Source organism: Ambystoma mexicanum, chromosome 3q (genome assembly GCF_040938575.1).
Source record: "Ambystoma mexicanum isolate Mex_15411 chromosome 3q, UKY_AmexF1_1, whole genome shotgun sequence".
In the NCBI taxonomy this organism is placed as follows: Eukaryota; Metazoa; Chordata; class Amphibia; order Caudata; family Ambystomatidae; genus Ambystoma; species Ambystoma mexicanum.
The window spans coordinates 302,287,995-302,307,130 of NC_090926.1; the positions used below are offsets into that span (position 1 = coordinate 302,287,995).

Below are 19,136 nucleotides of genomic sequence, written 5' to 3' on the forward strand. Positions count from 1 at the left end.
TGTTCTCTAAACATATGGCAATAGGGGATTTCCCTGGTTCTATCATTGAATTTACATATAATAAGTCACACTGCGAAATTCACTCATCTGTCGGTATTCCCTGCTGCCGTACCAAAGGCTAACATGTCCGTGATTACTGAACACCTTTTAGCCCACAAGTAAACTAAAGGCTGTAACGTAAAGAAGAGTGCGTGTATGTGTGTTTGTGGGTATGCGCACAAGCGTATACTACCATCAGCCTCCATTGATCTGTGGCATGCAGGTTATCAAGATGGCAACATGTTCATCTTCACCAGTAGCCAGTTGGGGAGCAAAAAGCCTAAATGACCACTTAAAGGCTATTCAGCAGCAACCCCCCCTCCCCCCTGCCCGCCCCCTCTCCACACATGTTTGTTTTTGGTGGAAGCAAGGCATTTCAGTGGAAAGTATGTTGAAAAGCCCAATACTGGCCCTGGGTGCCTGGTTTTGTTTGTGATGATAAATCTGTCAATTTATGACCTGTTAGAAAATATTTGTTAAGATTAGTTGTTAGTATTTGCTATACCGCGATAACCATGATATACCGTCATTTGGCAAGAAGGTTATCGTACCATCAGAAAACTAATACTGTGACACCCCTACCCACCTGCCTATTCCCCCCCGACCCTCCCCAAACATTTATTTTTACGGCCCACTATAGGTAGCATCTAGGGTACAGTTGGCCCTCTGCAAAAATCAGTTGTGCATCCCTGGCATCATCCCATGAGTTTCAGAGATGGAAGATGGCAGCCTGGGATGCACACTTGGAGGTTTAATTGGGTTTCGTCAGTGAACTGATGGATGGAGACACCAAAGCGCTCAACCAAATCTAACTGCTTCATGTAGATATTACATAACATAGGTGACAGAATCGACCCTCTAAGGCACACATGTTGCTGAATACAGGGTGAACTGACGCTTCCCACTTGTACAAACAGGCAATGTTCCAACAGGAAAGATGATAACCAATCTATGACACAATCCCCTCACTGCTATATGGGTGGCCAAGATGTGTGAAGTGCTTAGTGATCTTGTTGAAAGCTGCAGAGATCCTTGGTCAGAAGCAACCGGGCATCAGCCTACCACCCCAGCACATGAACGGCAAGAACCACATTTTAGGTACTGCATGTTTTGAATCTGGCTGCATCTCAGGTACTACAAATGCTTTGAATCCTGGTACATTCTAGGTACTGCACATTCTGCGCCTGCTCTCATGCCCCCCTCCAGGCCGGAGTAGACCTACAGAAACTTATTGAAGTCCTCAGGCAGCATCTTAGACAATGACTAGCAGCTACAAGATCAGAGGGGCACGGAGGCTTTTCCAGAAACCACACCCCTGCCCCTCCCCCTGCTGCATCACACACCCTCGTCTCCCTCTCCCCACATCCCAGGGCCCCAATCACGCACACCTCTCCCCCCAACCCCCTCACTCTACCCCTTCTATCCCTCTCACATTTAGGTAAAGAGATTTCTACATTTAACATCCATCCACGACCCTGAACCTGTTGTGGATACAGCTAACCAGTGTGCACCACCACCCACACAAACATCACATGACACGTACACTAACATTAGCACACAACCGAGGCACTGAGTCGTTCTCGTACGTTTACAATGCACAGTGGCTTCCTGAACTAACTGCAAACGACGCTCAGATGCCAGTTCCTCCTGGTTCTGAACCTATCCTATCCCAACTAACACAACCAGTCCTCCTCTTGCAGAGCCACGTGAGCGCCTGTAGACTGCGTTTGGGTGGTAGTGGTGTGCAGTATAAATCAACATAACATTTCCCATCCCTAAGCATAGCTTGTGCACCCTTGGCAGTCGCACCTCTGACAGCGCCACCTACACTCTTCCTTTCACGCCCACCTTCATGACCCCTGGGCTTTGACTGTCTGCGCCTCCACAGTATAATTTCGGCCGGACAAACTGATCACACGGCCACATCAAAAGCATAGCCCAAACTGAGGCTCAAAGTATGTAGATGCACACCATTTTGGTGGACACCGGCCGCAGGCACAACTGCTCACCTGCGCACATTCGCCTCCATACACCAGACTAAGACACAAAGCATGACATCTGTCATCATAAATTCAGTCAAGCTGGACACATAATGAGTCTCTTGCATTTGCGCACTCTCCTGACCACCTCTCAGCACTCCTCCACATGCCTGACTATCATGGATAGCTTACTCGGTCTCTGCCGTCTCTGAGGCCATTCTAATGGGATAAAGGCGCTATATAAAGACAAACTCCTACTAAAACAATCTGCACAGTTGCTGTCTCAGTACCACAGCCAGACCGAACAATCCAGCTTTCCAGCTGTAGAATGTAGTTTTGTTTGCTGGCTTTGTGACAGGGTTGGCGGGGGATGGATATTGCTCAGTCCATAGCCACTTCCTCATGTAATCATGCTACGGTTAACCTGTGAATACTGCCTATGCCCTTCATTCCCATAAATACTTGAGGATGAGGTCTTAGTGTGACTGATAACGGGGAAACCGGGGGAATATGGGAAGGACCATATTGGCTTTGTTTGCAATGCTGGAATGGTGGAAGAATTACTTGAGTCAAATCTCACTGTGAAAAGTACGACCTGCTTTAAAGTCAAAGCGGGCATGTCCTTTGTGTCTTCCCCACGGCCCCTCAGTTACTTTCAGAATTGGCTATACTCCTACTTCCCGTCCCCTTTCCTCCATACTTATGGGACATTCCTCCGTCCTTTGGGATGGGACCGGAGCACTTTGTAAAAAGCATCACGTTTTACAAAAATATGTCCTTCCTCTCTTTACGCAGGGTACCGCACGCAGCCGTAAACCCGCCCTCCTTGGCTCCGCCCAGCGTATCCCCCATCAGTCCTTTTCTCTGCACGTTTGGGACTGGACGCACTTGCATTTTCGGAAGATTTTTTTTCCTTCCAGTGTCCTTCTCTCCTGCCCCGGTTTAGCGGTCGCGTGGTACTCGGACTAGTCCGTTTCGGTTAGAATTTCCTAATTGTTCTTCCTGCGAACGACGCTTCGCTAGGATTGATCCCCATCCTCTTTGTTTAGAGTGTTTGGGTCCTGACCACCGGTGGGACTCATGCTTCTAATGCGATTCCCTTTTGGTCCGGGCACTTCAACGACGTCTGGAGCGGTGGAAGGAGGTGTTGCAGCACATTCCTCCTGCATTTTCATAATTTCATTGACGAGAAGAAAGACGCCCGGTAAGTTTTCGTTTTTAGGGCACCCTGACCAGGGGACTCCTTCCCAGGGTCTTCCTGGTCCAGGAGGGGCTTTAAAAGCTGTTACCAGGGTTTCCCCTGAGGTGCCTTCCAGGCCTAAGTAAAGTACCAGAGTTTTCTCTGAGGGCCTCTGTAAGGGGCCTGCTCACACGGATTGCAATCCGAGGCCCCTTCTGTGGTGGCTATTCAACGGCCCAGTTCTACTGAGGTGGTGGGTACCGGAGCTTGCTTCGAGGTCTCCTTGTCTGGTGCTTCCCATACAGACACTGGGGCTTGCCCGAGGCCTCTATTGAGGTTTTCTGTAACAAACCAAGGTTCAAGGCCCCTCGTGAGGGAGCTGTTGCTGGACTTTGGTCCGAGTTTCCTCTATTGGGGGCTAAGGTGACGAACAGACCTGAGAGGCCTGTTAAGGTCTTGTCGGTGAGGTGGGTTCCTCATCGGTCCCGCTCTAGTGGGGATACCGGTTATGTTGAGGGGCCACAGAGTGAGGTCGCTGACCGTAATTCCTCTGTTACCGGCGTGGCTGAGCTTCCTGTTTCAGAGGCTAATTTGGCTATTAGTACGTCTCAAACATCTTAGGCCATACAGTACCGGCTCTGCCGAGGTTCCTTGTGTCAAGGCTAAAGTCAAGACCCCTGACCTGTCAGTGGAGACCCCTGCCTCACTCACACATGTGACACAGTTCTCGTCAGGCGTTGACAAAATGGCGCCCGATCCTGCGTGAAGTGTGACAGCCATTTTGGACTCTTCCCTTACACCAACGCCATTAGCGTTGGGTGCTGGGAGCATTTTTTCGGGTAAACAGCGTTTTTCTTGTGCAGTTTCGTCCAGTTTGACTGGAATGCTCAGATGCCATTACAGCACTCGGTCTCGCTCCCTGCGGCATCTGCACCATTGATCTATGTCAACCCGACTGGTGAAGGCCCCTCTTGGCAGCCCTCTCTTGCAGCCCTGGAGCTATTCCCCTCATGAGAGGCCTCCGCCTGCCACAGTGTATAAGCCTTCGGCAGAGGATGCCAACTTTGGAAAATTTAAGAAGCTAATGCACTCCGACCCCATGAAGGAATATTTCAGAGGTCTTTTTGAGGAAATCTGCCTGTCTGGGCCGAAATCTGTACCAACGATTCCCGTCACAGCACCGGTTGTTCTGGCAGCTGTCCCACCTCCAGCTCTCGCCTCTGCTGCCCTTGTCTCCAATAGACACGTCTTTGGCGGAGCTATTGAAGGTCGATCCGGACATGTTGGATGACAAGCAAGGGGATCAGGATGGCGATGACAGCCACGCTCTGTTAGGGCGTCCATGACCGGGTACTGGACATGACTTTTCAGGATGTTCCAGTACCTGAGACCCTTCCCCCCCCCCCCCACCACCCTCCCCTTCAAGAAGGGGTGCTTTTGGGAGCGTTCACCTAGTCTCCTCAGGAGCACACTGGCTTGTTCTTCCAGAAGGACGTTTTGGCCGAGGTCCGCAAAGTCTGGGATAAGCCACACTCTGGACTGCACGTTAATAAAAAGATTGACGCTCGTTATAGGCTTCCTACTTTGGAGGAGGTAGCCTTAGCGTCTTGCCTGCTTTCTTCCTCCACAGTGGTGGCAGCCTCCACGCTACAATCCAGACCGGCTTCATCGTCCTCTACAGCGGCGGCTCAGGTTCTGGCCAAAGAGGACAAGCTGCTTCACTCTTTGGGTAGGAAGATCTTTGCTAATTCGGCCTTGCAGTTGTGCCAGGCGAACCAGAGCTCATTTTAGCGGGGGCACATATATGAAAATGTGGAAAGGTCTGTCAGAATTTGAGTTAATTCCTGTGGACAAGCTGGACGCTTTTAAGGCTGGCTTGTCAGATATCAGAGTCCTGGTGCAGGATATGCTTGAGGCTGCGGCGTATCATGTTGACACCTCGGCTCAGGGCCTCATGCTTGGCGTGGACACCTTGTCGGGCTTGGGTTCATGCCACATAGTGTTCCAAGGAGGTTCAGGATACATTTCTGGACTTGCCTTTTGACAGCAAAGAACTGTTCCATTTGTCAATGGATGTAGAGCTGGCTATCTGTGTCAGCAATCTGTCTGTGGGCGCTCCCTTCCAGGACCCTTGCCTACTATTGACTGTCATGACGGATTCCACCCTTCTGGGTTGGGGTGCGACGCTGGATCATCTTCAGGTTTCAGATCTTTGATCGCCACAGAACAGACAGCTTCATATAAATTATCTGGTGCTCCTGGCGATATTCCTGGCGCTGAGAGCGTTCAAGCCAGGCATTGTCAACAAGGTGATCCGTGTCTGCATGGACAATGCAGTGACCATGTTCTATATCAACAAGCAGGGCGGGTACCAGGTCTCCTCTTGTGGATCTTGCCATTCAGGTTTGGAAATGGGCCATTCAGCATGGTATCTGGCTGGTAGCAGTACACATTCCGGGCCAGCTGAATGTCCCTGCAAATGCCCTCAGCCGACGAGCAATTGTCACCTACGAGTGGGAACTGAACACTGAGATCCCCTCTGATATTTTTCTCTGTTGGGCCACTCCAGAAGTGGACCTTTTTGCGACATCTACAAACAGGAAGCTTCCCCTGTATGCCTCCAGGAACGGGCTTGGAGCCTCCTTGCTGGGGGATGCTCTTGAAATTCCATGGCACAACATGAAGGCCTATGCTTTTTCGCCTCTTCCTCTGATCCATCTTGCACTTTACAAGCTAAGGAACACAGTGAATTGCTCCCTGCTGTTCATAGTCCCTTGGTGGCCGGCCAGGTTTTTGGCTTTCGGAGCTTCAGCATCTATCAGTGTGCCCGCCGCTCAAGCGTCCGCTGGTACCTGACCTGCTTCACCAGAGCAATCAACAGCTGTCACCCCTCCCCACAATCGTTCAGCTTGGTGCCGGAGTTCAGATCTTCAGAGCACTTCAATTTGTCTGCGGACAACATTTGTATTTGTTTATTTATAACGCGCAGACCATCAGGCCCGGGGGCATCAGGGCGCAATTTGTACAGGGTTGCAAGAAAAGTACAGGCAGATAGATTACAATAAAAGTATACCAATACAACGTAATAACAATCTTAATAATTACATATATTACACATGGTACAGTGTCCCTAGGCTCCGCAGAGGAAGTATCCCTGAGGTAGTTGGGAAGGTAGCAGACCGGAAATCATGCTGTGGAACAGGCGGTCTGAGTAAGTAGGACAGATGTCTAACACAACTATTGCTGGTCAAAGAGCCAAGATTTGGTTTTATTCTTGAAGGTGTTGAAGGAGTCTTCAGCTCTGATGGCAGCGGGGAGGGTGTTCCAAAGTTTGGAGGCTAGGACAGGGAAGCTAGTGCCTCCCGCTTTTTGGAGCTTAAACCTAGGGATAGTAAGGCAGTGAGTCTGAGCAGTTCTTAGTGGACGGGCAGTGGAGTGGCGCGAAAGCCGACTGCAGAGATAGATCGGAGCCTTGTTGGCTAGGCATTTGTGCGTGAGGGCAAGCGTTTTTAGGGAAATTCTCTGCTTCACGGGTAACCACTTTAGGCTAGTTCTGGTTTCTGAGATGATGTGGTTACGAGGGATGTTCAGGGCAGCTCGAATTGCATTGTTCTGGGTGGTTTGGAGTTTGGACAGGTTTTCTTGGCTGGTGCCTAAATATAGAGCACTGCAGTAATCTATTTTTGCCATGATAAGTGTTCTCGCTAGTGTGACGCTATTGTGGGTGGTGAGGAATGGTCTGCAGGCTGAAATGAGTTTGCACGTGTAGGCAGAGGTGGACCTGGCTGCATTAGTTTGTCTTGACAAGGATAAGGTGGAATCCAGGTAAAAGCCTAGTGTTTTAGTGTCTTTCGAGACTTGTATGGAGTTGCCAACTATGATGAATGACTGATAGGATGGCTCAAGTTTGCTTAGGCGTTGAGATGTACCCAGGATAAGTAGCTCCCTCTTATCGTCGTAGCTGGTGCTGGGCCATCCAGGCTTGGATGACCAAGTAGACGTCATTGAGGGCCTTGGTGTCAGCAAGATAATCACCAGAGATGGGAATGAGTATCTGGGTGTCGTCCGCATAGTTGGTGTAGGAGACACCCAGATAATCGAGCACATCAAAGAGTGGTTTCGTAAAGATTAGGTGACACGCAAGAACCCTGAGGAACACCGCAATGAATAGGGGAGGGATCTGCGGCAGCGGAAGGTGCAAAGACCCTCGTAGATCTGTTGCTCAGGAAGGATTTGATCCAGGCCGCTGCGGAGGGAAAGAAGTTGGCAGCAGAGTGGAGGTGCCTGCCAAAGGATCTGGTGGTTAACCAAATCAAATGCAGCGGAAAGGTCGAGGAGTAATAGCATTGCTAATTTGCCCTTGTCGTTCAGGACTTCGATCTGGGTTTTTAGGTCTAATAGAGCCGTTTCGGTCCCATGTCTGGGCCGAAATCCGGATTGTCGTAGACCTAACAGATTGCTTGATTCAAGGTAGTTTTGGATCTGCAGGTAAGCTGCACGGTCCAGTATCTTCAGCGGAAATGGTACTGTAGTAATGGGTCGGAAGTTCGTGGGTATGCTTGGGTCAAGGGAAGGTTTTTTTTAGTAGCGGGATCACCCAGGCGTCTTTAAGGTTGTCCGGGACAATACCTGTTTCAAAGGATGAGTTAATGAAGGCTGTAATGAATGGGGCTAAGTCATGGGCGGAGTCCTTAATGATGGGAGCTGGGCACGGGTCACCTTGGCAGTTGGATGGTTTCATCCTGAGGATGATGTTTTCTACTTCGGTGACAGTGAGCGGTGCAAAGGTGAAAGGTTTGATGTTGGCAGAGTTGGAGAGGGTGGGCCTAGTAGGGGAGAGTGAGCGGTTGTCACACCTCAGGCAGTCCTGCTTTTATTTTAGATTGGAGCATAGAGCTTTTGTTTAGGAGGGCTGCTTGAATGTTAGCACACCATTTGCTGTCTTTCGTGCAAGTGTCTGGCGGGGAGACTGGGGTTTCGAGCTCTTTTAGGACTCTAAAGAGTTCCTTGGAATTAGAGTCGGCTTGCATGATACGATTATTAAGCGATTCTTTTTTTAGCAATGATGATGGCGTCTTTATAAGTGAGGGAGGCGAGGAGGAAGCCGTCTTTATACTCATCGGATGGGTGGCTTTTCCAACGGTTTTCCGCGCAGCGTTTGGCTTTGCGGAGGATTCTTAGCTGTGGAGTGAACCATGAGTTGAGATGTGCTCGTGGTTTAGCCTTCCTAGGTTTGATTGGTGCTATAGTGTCAATAGCCGTGAGCATTGTTTGGTTGTAGATGTCTGCTAGGGAGGTGGGATCAGAGCAGGCGTTGGTCGCCGCATTGAGAGGGGAGTAACAGTGGGAGGAGGAGTTCTCTTGTTATATTTTTTTTATTGCGTGTGGGGAGGGCTGGGGCTATGGGTGTTGGGGCTCGCGTGGTAGCTTCAATGTTAAATGTTATGATGTGGTGATCAGACCATAAGCATGGGGAGTTATTGAGGACCTGGATGTTGCAATTAGAACCGGCTAACCAATCGATGGTCCTGCCTTTGATATGGGTCAGTTCTTGTATGTACAAGGTGAGGCCAAGGTCAGTAAGAGCATACTCCAGATCAGTTGCTACAGGATCCTTAGGGTCGCCGCGACCTAGATTGAAATCACCTAAGATTATTGTTTGGGGCGAGTTTTTTGTTTTGTCAAGAAGAAGAGTGGAAATTTCACTGACAAAGGTGGGTGCCGGCCCTGGGGGCCTGTAGATAAGGTGAAGGGTGGCTGTTTGGTTAGGTGTTAGTAGTAATTTGATTGTCAGCAGTTCAGCTGATTCGAGTTTGGAGTCGGATACCACTCTTAGGTCAAGGGAGTTTTTATGGATGAATGCCACGCCGCCCCCACCTCTAGTATGGGCAGAGGAGCGGTCCCAGCGTGTGATGCCATAGTCGGGTGGTAAGGCCAAGGATAGAGAAGGGCCAGAGGCGGCATGTAGCCAGGTTTCGGATATGGCAATGAAGTCAAGGTCGGCAGTGGTGATGAGGTCGGCTATGTCAAGAGCGTGTGCTGTGAGAGATCTAGCATTGATGAGGGCACCCTTGAACACAGGCAATTTAACCCCTGTGGTCTTAGTTTTGCAAGTGGCGGTGGGCGAAGGCGGGCTGGGTGGTGTGCGTGGGGCTTGCTTAGTGGTGTTGGTGCGGGAAGGACGAATGCGGAATCTGGTGCCTAGTCTCTTGTTCCTGAGAGTGAGGGGGCAAGGTTGGTTAGGAGTTGGTTTCGTGGCAAAGTGTTTGAGCCAGAGAGCTGGGTCATTAAGGTATTGGTTAATCTGGTTGCAGGGGTGGTGAGCGTGAACGGTAGTTGCTGAAGGACTCGTTGAGGGTGACAAAGTCATGGTGGGTGACGCTGGGTCACGTAGTTAAGGGCAGGCCAGGTTATTAACCTCAAAGGTAGGAGTGGTTGACTTGGGTGGTTGAGTGAATAGGGCAAGGTGTGTGGCTAGGAGGTAGTGCAGTAGAAGGCGCACGCTGATGTGCATGATGATGATGGTGGTGCTGGCTGCCAGAATAGGTTCCCTATGAGCTTGTTGACAGGGACAAGATAGGGTCTCCTTGAGTGGGACTGGTGAGATAATGAACGGGAGTGAGGATGCTATGGTCTGGCTGGAAGCCTGGGCACCTAGATAGGGATAACCCAATGGCTGGAATGCACAGGTCAGCCCTAGATTAGCGTAATCCCAGGCTGTCGCCCAGGGCAGTGGTACACCTAGATTAGACGTGACCCAAGTCAGTCACGGCACAATACAATTTGAAGCGCCCTTAAGGCACAACACCGTTGAAGTGGTCAGTGGGCTACCATAGGGTACATTACAATTGAAATGGTCTGTAAGCGACCTTAAGGCACAACACAATTGAAATGGTCTGTAAGCGACCTTAAGGCACAACACAATTGAAATGGTCTGTAAGCGACCTTAAGGCACAACACAATTGAAATGGTCTGTAAGCGACCTTAAGGCACAACACAATTGAAATGGTCGTCTGTAAGCGACCTTAAGGCACAATACAGTTATAAGGTGGTCTACTAGTGGCTATAATGCACCACACAGTCATAAAAGTGGCCTTTGGTGACCATAGGGTACAGCGCAATCAAGATGTGGTCTACTAGTGACCATAAGGCACAAAACACTTATGATATGCTTAGGTTTGAGGGTTTCAAGGGTGGCCTGAAACGCATTAAAATAGTAGTGGCTCAGAGTACATGCCTACAGTAGTGTCCCCGGTACTGGCATGCGTGATTATACTCCTTGATATGACGGTCCACGTAGTAAATGGAGTACCGATATATGCCGACTGAGGGGGAGTCGTATCATTGCAATGTCAGTAATTTAAGCAAATGCGAGTAGCTTACAAGGACAAAGTACTTACAGTAAGTTCTCCTTGTATGAATAGAGATATTTGGATACTTGGTTCCGATAGCTTGCCTCGGACTTTGCGGAAGGCGGTCGGGGAAGTTTAAATTGAGCAGGGGGGTGGCCACGCCGCGCTCCCATGCGCGAAACAGGCGCAGGAACAGGCCTTTGTGTGGCCTTCGTGCTGGCCACCGGCGGTTCCGCCTACCGGCGGATGAATGCAGTTTTACACTGCTACAAGCGAGGATCAGCCATGTGTGTTATTCAAGCAGCCAGGAAGCCCCCAAGATCTCAGTATAGAATTAAATTGCTACGGTTCTGTCACTGGTGTTTGGCTAGGGAGGCTACTATCGACATGGTCCTGTCTTTTGTTTTACATCTGGCAGAATCTGGCATCCATATCTTGTCCTGCAGGACACATTTATCGGCTGTTGCTGCTTATTTGTCCACTGACCAGTGGTCCTTTTCACTGTCTAATCCAGTCATTTAAAGACACTTTGCGGGCCTGATGCAGCTTCATCCTCCTGTTTGCAATCTGCATGCAAGGTGGGATTTGAATGTGGTCCTTACGGCCTTGTCATAAGCCTTTTGAGCCCATGGCTGTCAATTTCTAAGTACCTTTCGTGGAAAGTGTCCTTTTTGATTGCTGTGACTTTGGCAAGGCGTGTAAGTGAGCTTCAGGCCTTGTCGGCGGAGCATCCATTTCTTACTTTTCATAATGATAAGGTTGTCCTGCGAGCGAATCCCGCCTTTCTTCCGAAGGTGGTCTCGGATTTTCATTTGAATCAGTCAATTTCATTGCCTGTATTCTTCCAAGACCTGGCCTTGGAGGCCGAAAGGGTTCTGCACTGCCTGGATGTTCGAAGAGCCCTTAAATTCTATCTGGACAGATCTGAGTTTAGGAACTCTTCAAAGATTTTTGTTACCTTCGGAAATCCACAAGGAAAGCTGTCCTCGAAAGCGACCATCAACCCGGTGGATCGCGGCCTGTATTTCTGAGGCGTATACCATTCAGGGGTCTTTGGGCCCCAAAGGGAATTCATGCTCCTCTTGTGCAGGGCAAGGGGGCTGCCGTTGCCTTCCAAAAAATATGTTCCCTGGGAGACCATCGCGAAAGCGGCTGTGGGCCTCCATCGGCTTTTTGTAAGCATTACTGTCTGAACCTGAGCTCCAGGGCTGATGCTCAGTTCGGTCAAGCTGTGCTTAGGAACCTGTTTCAGTAAGGAGTTTCCTTCCACCCATAATTCCTGTGAGGAGTGCTTGTAAATCGCCCATAAGTGTGCAGGAAAGGGGATGTGACGGAGTATAATAAAGTTACTCATCGTAGGGACTGCCTTACTCCTAGTGCATGGTCTCCTTTCCTCCATACGCCTGCCCGCCGTACCCTCTAAAAAGTTTCCTCGGTTATTGCATAAAGGTCATAGACCTGGTGATAGAAAAGGACTGATGGGCGATGCGCTGGGCGGAGCTAAGGAGGGCAGGGTTACGGCCAGGTGCCATACCCCGCATAAAAGACACATTTTTGAAAAATGTGATGCTTTTTGCAAAGTGCTCCGGTCCCGTCCCACAGGACGGTGGAATATCCCATAAGTATGGAGGAAAGGGGATTATGGACTGGGAGTAAGGTAGTCACTACGGTGAGTAACGTTATTTTTTCAGTTATGGATTCCAAGATTGGCTGTATTCCCTTTTGTCCCTGAATCGAAACACTTGTGTCTCTGGTTCCCAAACCCCTGCAGAAACTGGTACCCATGAGAGCTCTTCTGATTGAAGTTATTCTGTCAATGTTTGCTTAATATCTGTAACAATGTAAAGTACTGTGAAGGATGAAAGCTAATGCAAAATAGGAGCTGCATGCTGCAGCAGTTGGTACCAAGGTAAAGGGTACGTAGTCTATTCAGGAAAACTGAACTCTGTTCGTGTGCCCTGAAAGAAGACTTTGTGAATTTAATATATTTTAATTATTGATTATAAACAATATTAGTGGTTTATAATCTGGTCATGTAGATTAAAAGGTTTTAATTGAAATATGATTTTCACTTGTTGGCCATCTCCATTCCAATATTTAGGCGCTTAGTTGTTGCATCAAGGTTTTACTAACATGTACTTTTTTATTTGTTTATTGATTCTGTTCAACACTTAGGGAAATGGGGAGATTAGAGAATATGACAGGCGGAGGTATGGAGATATGGACTAGATCAGGTTATGGTGGATTTAAAGAGGGGTTTAGTAGCTGCATTAGGTACGAAGGTGGAACTGTGTACAGTGAGAATGTAGAGGGGAATTTGGTTGCTGGGAGCTGGTCTGCGGGCAGGCAAATAGTGCATTTGCACTTGACTTGTGGTGCTTGTCGTGTGCCCTCTGGAAGAGGAAGGTGTAAAACCCTCCCCTGTAAACACGTCTGTTGGGATGGGATGACAAGTAGACAGTACAAGTCTGTCCTGCAGCATAGGCACTGGTCGTGTATCCCGCTCAATTCTCAGAACTCCCCTCCCCCCCACCCCACCCCGCCCACCGAGGATTTTCAACAAGCAGGCTTAAGTGGAGTAATCCTTAAACAAATAAATTGTGTTCGCTAATCCACCAGTCGGTGATCTATTGTTTCCAAATGTCTTACTATTGGTTACTTCGGGAGGTGATCATTCCTTTTGCTGCAGCTGGTGTTGCTTAATATGTTGCTTTAGTGTTCTTTTTAGGGCACCCTGCGGTAACATAACTCTGAAAACTCTCATGACAGACACACTATTTCTCCCTCTACATGTACCTGTACTAAGGCTCAATCTTGGAGCGAGGTGCCTCAGCTAGCCAGAGTACTGGGCATGCAGCTTCTTTACCTCCAGGACACATGGTGAACTGTGTGAAATACAAAAATACAGTCCTGGCTCCACAAGTGAAATGCACTACCTATCCTTGAGAAACTGGACGGGCTCTGAAGCATTAGATAATCAAAACATTACAAAGTATGTAGTATCGCAGAAACGCCATGTGGCAAATTACCCTTGACTGACCATTGACAGGGATCCCCTCAGTACATTAAAGGTAGTCCAATATCCAGCAGTAAGGACACATTTTCATGTTTCCTTTGAAAAAAATGCAGACTACAGACTCTATCCCTTTTGGTTACTCTTCAGTGGTGTAATTGACCTGCACAGGCCAGCCTACAGGTGAATGTTGCAGGGCCCCGATAATGCTTGTAAGTGCTCTGCAGGGAATTTTATATTGGTCCTTGCCAATCTTTCCTACCATTAGAACGTTTTTTAGTCCTGTTTAGTGCAGTGTTCTACAACTTTCAAGCTCTTAAGAGGTTTTGGGGTTACAACTCCTATGATCCTTCACCTTCTGTCTAGGGCCAATGGGAGTTTTAGCCCATAACCTCTGGAAAGCCAATGGTTGTAGAACCTCGAATCTAGTGAGCTGTTGACTTTTACCTCTTTAATTGTGCTCTGCTAAACAGTCTGATACACAAATGGAAGGCTGTGTAGATTTTAGGACCAAGTAGACGAGCATGCCTCCACAGTTCTGAGAGCAAGCTTTTGAAGAGTAGAGCAAAATGGGTAGCGACTGCTATTGGGCAGTTCACAGCTATTTTTTCCAAATCCAGAGCGAAGCATTCTTGTTTTGTAGTATGCCTCCTTCACATGGGCCAGACATGATTTTCTTTTTAATTATTTATTTTATTGGTCCGTGTTGGAACCAGATATTTTATTCTAATTTTAACCCTAACCCAATTTCTAAAAGTTGAACACGTGTAAAGGCAGGACTATAACTCTGCATTCTACTAGATTACTTGGCTGTCTGCCCTACCTTCCTAACCGACTAGGTGTTTTGAGTACCAGGACTGACTTCCACACAATGTGGAATCTTGGGGAGGTGGGTGGGGGATTTGGAGGATTCCTCAGCGACCATACATGTGCCCCAGATCATCCTGTTTCATCAAGCCAGAATGTAGTAATTCACAAAAACCCTATTTTTTTTAGCCAGTGAGCAAAGCGAAGCCCAAAAACAATGTGAACCTGTTGTAGTTTTGGCTGAGTGGCCTCAGTATACCCCCACTCCCACTCCCTTTTTCCAGACGGGCACACCAATTGCTAGGGTCCTCCACTCGCCTGCCAAATTCAGTCAAGTGTCCCTGTTGCCTAAAGTGGTAGGCCACACACAGGCAAGACTTCTTTCGGGTGTTTCACTATCGCTAGTGAAGGCTTTATTTTCGAGCTGCTGCGGGTTCAGGCACCAAGACTGAACATCCTACAAATGCTCCTGATCAATTCCCATTGTAGGCGAACTGCACCAACATGGTTACACCTCCTGAAACTTGCCTGTAGGAGACTTCTGCTTCCTGCAGCAGATCTGTACTGCAGTAAGTTAACTTCTCCTCGACGACTTCAAAATGGCAGCACGACCTACGAAGCCTTCATTAACTGCCGTGAAACAGCTCATTGAGAATACCACAAATGGGGAATGAGAAATTGGAAACTGGGAGAAATTCTTAAATAAAGAGCAATAAATACCTGATCAGAACCTGAGAATAACTAGTCCGGGGACAGGCTGATTTGACATGATGCAACTCTTAGCAGATGATCCAGTCAGACCAATCTATCCCTAAGCTATAAAAAGGTAGACTGTACTGCAGGAATGACGCTCTTGGAGAGGGGGGGGGCGGGGGCAGTACCCTGGAGGCAGAGTAGAGACAGAAGCCTAAAGGACCAGACTTTAGGGCAGGCCAGGGAGAAATTGAGAAAGCTGTAAGCCCACTTGGAGCAGGAAGATGGTGGTAGGCATACCCCAATACTAGCAACCCCTCAAACCGGGGGTGGGGGGGTGACAGAGCCCAACGCTTGCTTGGGTCCATATCTCAGACAGTGACTGAGTAGAATAGTTCCTGACTGAAGACAAAGCCATTTGTTGGCTTTTTATTTTCCCCCAACCATTTGCAAGGGGTCAAGAAATATAGACCTGGGATGGTTATGCTGTATTTTTAAAATACAACTGCTAGATTGCCCTTCCTGGCCTGAAGTGCCATTAGCAATCTGCAAGGGTACGAAGAATACTTGCTCGCAGAGTGCCTATGGTATCCTCTGCTCCATTGGCTTTAGGGGCCGATAAGTTGCTAGATAGCCTGTGCCTGACGTGCACTCTAAATGAAAAACATGGATACAGCATAAGTACTATCTACCATGACTAAAGCGAAGAACGGACCTGGGTGCTTTTTATCCTGGACACTGTTTTGTTAGATTGCGGAACTAGGGGCCCTTGAACTTCCTTTAGGTAACCCATCTGGACGACCTTGGTCTTAATCTAAAGAGAAAAGTCTAATGTTGTAGAGCGTACAGGAGTTACTGTCGCCCATTTCGGTGTCTAATAGTGTTAACCATACTGACGCTTGTCTCTCAAATTCTTAAATATCACAGGTCTAGTTATTTTACCTACTTGACCGAAAGGTGTCGACGCCCCTTTATGAAGGGAAGAAACAGGCTTTTTTGTTTGTTAAACTGTGCATTTCACCATTAATATCATATTTGGCACAAGGCTGCCACTCGGAGGCCAGCTGCGCACAGTGAAACCTTTATTTGCTATTTACTGCAATGAACGTTGGTTTGCAGTAAATGGCTAATTAAACATGGCTACATCTCTACTTACCATGGAGGGCGAAAATGGTGGTCTCCCTTCATTAAATCTCCCAAACATCTTTTCTTTCTTTTCCCTTGTGGGACCCTCTTCTGTTTTGGTGAAATTGAGACACTGGATGTCCGCTGAAAAGAAGTTGTTTTCTTTACACCTTCCTCAACCCATTCCTCTACCCTCATACCTTTTCCTCCTTCATCTGCTAGAAATCTTTGAAGTCTTTTTATTCCTTTCTTTTTCGGCTGAAATCTGTCATCGCCCGCACTTGTCGCTACAAACTGTATACCAGGAAAGCGCGTCTCTATCCTTTCATACGACTAATCTCTTGATTACTTCTTTTGTATTCTCCAGACTAGACTACTGCTCCTGTTACTGGGTCTTCCTGCTTACCAGCTTGCTCCTGTATGCTCGATCTACAATTCATCAGTGCATCTTCTTGGCCTTTCTCGTTACGCTTTCCTCCTATTGCCTGCCTTTATTGGCTTCCAATCAAATCCTGCTCACTATTTCGTTTCCTTTGTGTTGTAGTTAAATCATTACATGGTCTGGCTTCTCCCCATCTCTCCGCTGTTGTAGATTTCGAATCCCTCTCGTGTACGCCGCTCTCAATCTCCGTTCCTCCTTTCAGTTCCTCGTCTTCTTTGGACACTTTCCTGTTCTTGCTGCTTTTTTGGCTTCTTGCTGCTTTTTTGGCTTCTTGCTGCTTTTTTGGCTTCTTGCTGCTTTTTTGGCTTCTTGCTGCTTTTTTGGCTACTTGTTCCAAGACACGAACACCCTACTGCGTTTATGCTTTTAGATTTCGCTCCCCTCTCTCCCAAGACTCGTTTGGAAGTCCATCTTCTTTCTACTTCCACTACTTAAATCTGTTGGTTACCCTACACTACCTATGCACATTTTGAACCAGCTTTTTAACTTGTAAAAGCACTTTGGTGTAAAGTGCTGTATGAATGAAATGCAAATAAAATCTCCCTGACTATGTTAGGGGGTGAGGAGATTTTGCGAGCCCTATGACTAATGTGTTCAGTCACACAGTGCAAACACTTCATTGACAGTCTTTTATGGCAGCATTACTCTTTATCCAAACAAATCACTGGGTTGGCCCTGATGGCAAATGTCACAGCGGCTACCAAGAAATGAGATATCCGTCCTATACTCTTGTAGAAGCCTCTAATGGCACAAACGGTCCTGTACATTTTAATTGAAAATGCCTTCCTTGTCAGAATCTTCGTCTTGACTCGACCAATCTGAAACTTTGATTTCGTAAATTCGAGCTACTTGCCCAGTAGTTGCTCCGGATCTGTTTGACTGGCTGGGCCAAGCTGAGCATTTAAGTCACCCCCCCCCCCCACCGCCCTCATAGCGCTAAGGCTTAATTAGTGGCTTTTGCACAGATTTTCCCAGTGACAACCACTCTTTACGCTCCTTCAGACACAGTGATGGTATTGGGGGGGGGGGGGGGGGAATCTCCTTCAGTACTTCATTTTCACTGCAAAAGACAAGAGTTCTTTAAGAATAAGTGGTTATGCACATAGGCCATCTCAAGCTTATCAGTTTTGGTTCTGTTGCTCTTGATTGCTGTATAGATCTATAGCTGCTCTGGTGAAATGCTATGGTGAAATGCTAAGGATGTATTGAAGCAGTGTATGCTGAATGCAGCCTCCAAACAAGACTCGCATTTGGTGATCAAGTGTCTCCATGTTTTATATTTCCTCCTCTGCAAACCCCTTTGCTTCTGATGCCACCCATGTCAGTTACTGTTTCTCCTTTGCTACAATCCTTTACTAATTTCTTGAAATTGAGAACACATTATTGCTTTGACGTGTCTCGTAAATTCATCCCAATGTCTGCTTTAGTGGACATGCCGCCAGCTCTGTAGAGAAAGCTGTTAGAGGTGCTATGGCTGCCAGCTAGATGCACCTCCAGGTTCTATTGAGGCTGGTGCAGGCATTCGTAGCTAAAGCCTTCATAGTGTTCACATTTTGAAAGAACATGCAGTCACTTCTGTTGCTATTCATAACTTCCTCTCCCTTATTACAGTTGCATCAGACACATGCTGTTACATAGGGTTGCAAGATGATCTCATAAATGTTGCCAGGTCTGCAACTCCCCCTACAATAGTTTCTTGAAGTATCCTCTTCCATTCTTGTAATTCCCAAGATGCTTCAGAGGAGTGCCCATTGTTTTCCCCATATTGAAACATTTCAGGATTGAGTTTTCTGCCCTGCGGCCGGTGACTGACTGCATATTGTTTTCAAGTTTAATCGGTCTGCCTTGGCCTATTAGCATGTCTGTAGTTAATTTTCTTCATCTTTTGCTTCCTAGTTGTCACTGTGAGTAAAGGCTGGAGCCTGGGCCAGGAATGGACGATCAGAAACCGGCTAGTGAGGATAAAGAATCTGAATCTGGTAAGGCCATTCTTTGAATTGAAGGATTGACCAAGTGAGCTTCTGGATCTGTTTATGGGAGGAGCGTGGATCACTGGGTCTGGAGTGTCTGTGGGAGGACAGAATTGTGGAGTTGCTGTGTCTGGATGTAGGTTGAAAAAATTACACCAAAGCATTGAAGACTGCATTTGTACCCATCTATGAACCTCTCCAAATGCCGCTTGAAACCAGGTTTTCTAACGGACCGTTATCCTGAAGAATAGTAAGCTGGCTGGCTGGTGAAGTGCTTTCCTTGGAAGCCGAAAAAATGACTGTAGAAAATTCTGTTTTTTTATTGTCCCTTGCTTCACCACCTCTGGCATTTTCACTCCTCATTAAGACTCTTTGTAAACTGGTCTAAGAAAAGGATTACTTTCTACTTTGATTTTGTCCTTTTAGCTGATGGTAATGTGGCTGTCGGGGAGAGCACCGTGGGCAGAGGAGAACTTGGTAACTTGACGGAAGGACTTCCTGTTCCCCTGGGAAAAAAGGCAACTGCAACAAGGTAC

At 47.7% G+C, this 19,136-nt stretch overlaps 1 protein-coding gene across 3 annotated transcripts in view; it reads left to right on the plus strand.

Moving 5' to 3' along the window:
• KMT2D (lysine methyltransferase 2D) overlaps positions 1 to 19,136 on the plus strand; it is a 2,224,302-nt gene that overhangs the window by 190,621 nt on the left and 2,014,545 nt on the right. For all 3 annotated transcript variants that reach the window (XM_069653836.1, XM_069653837.1, XM_069653838.1), the window contains exons 2-3: positions 18,527 to 18,609; positions 19,027 to 19,132. In XM_069653836.1, the coding sequence (XP_069509937.1) occupies positions 18,564 to 18,609; positions 19,027 to 19,132 (152 nt within the window). In that variant the 5' untranslated portion in view covers positions 18,527 to 18,563. The remainder of the gene's footprint in view (positions 1 to 18,526; positions 18,610 to 19,026; positions 19,133 to 19,136) is intronic.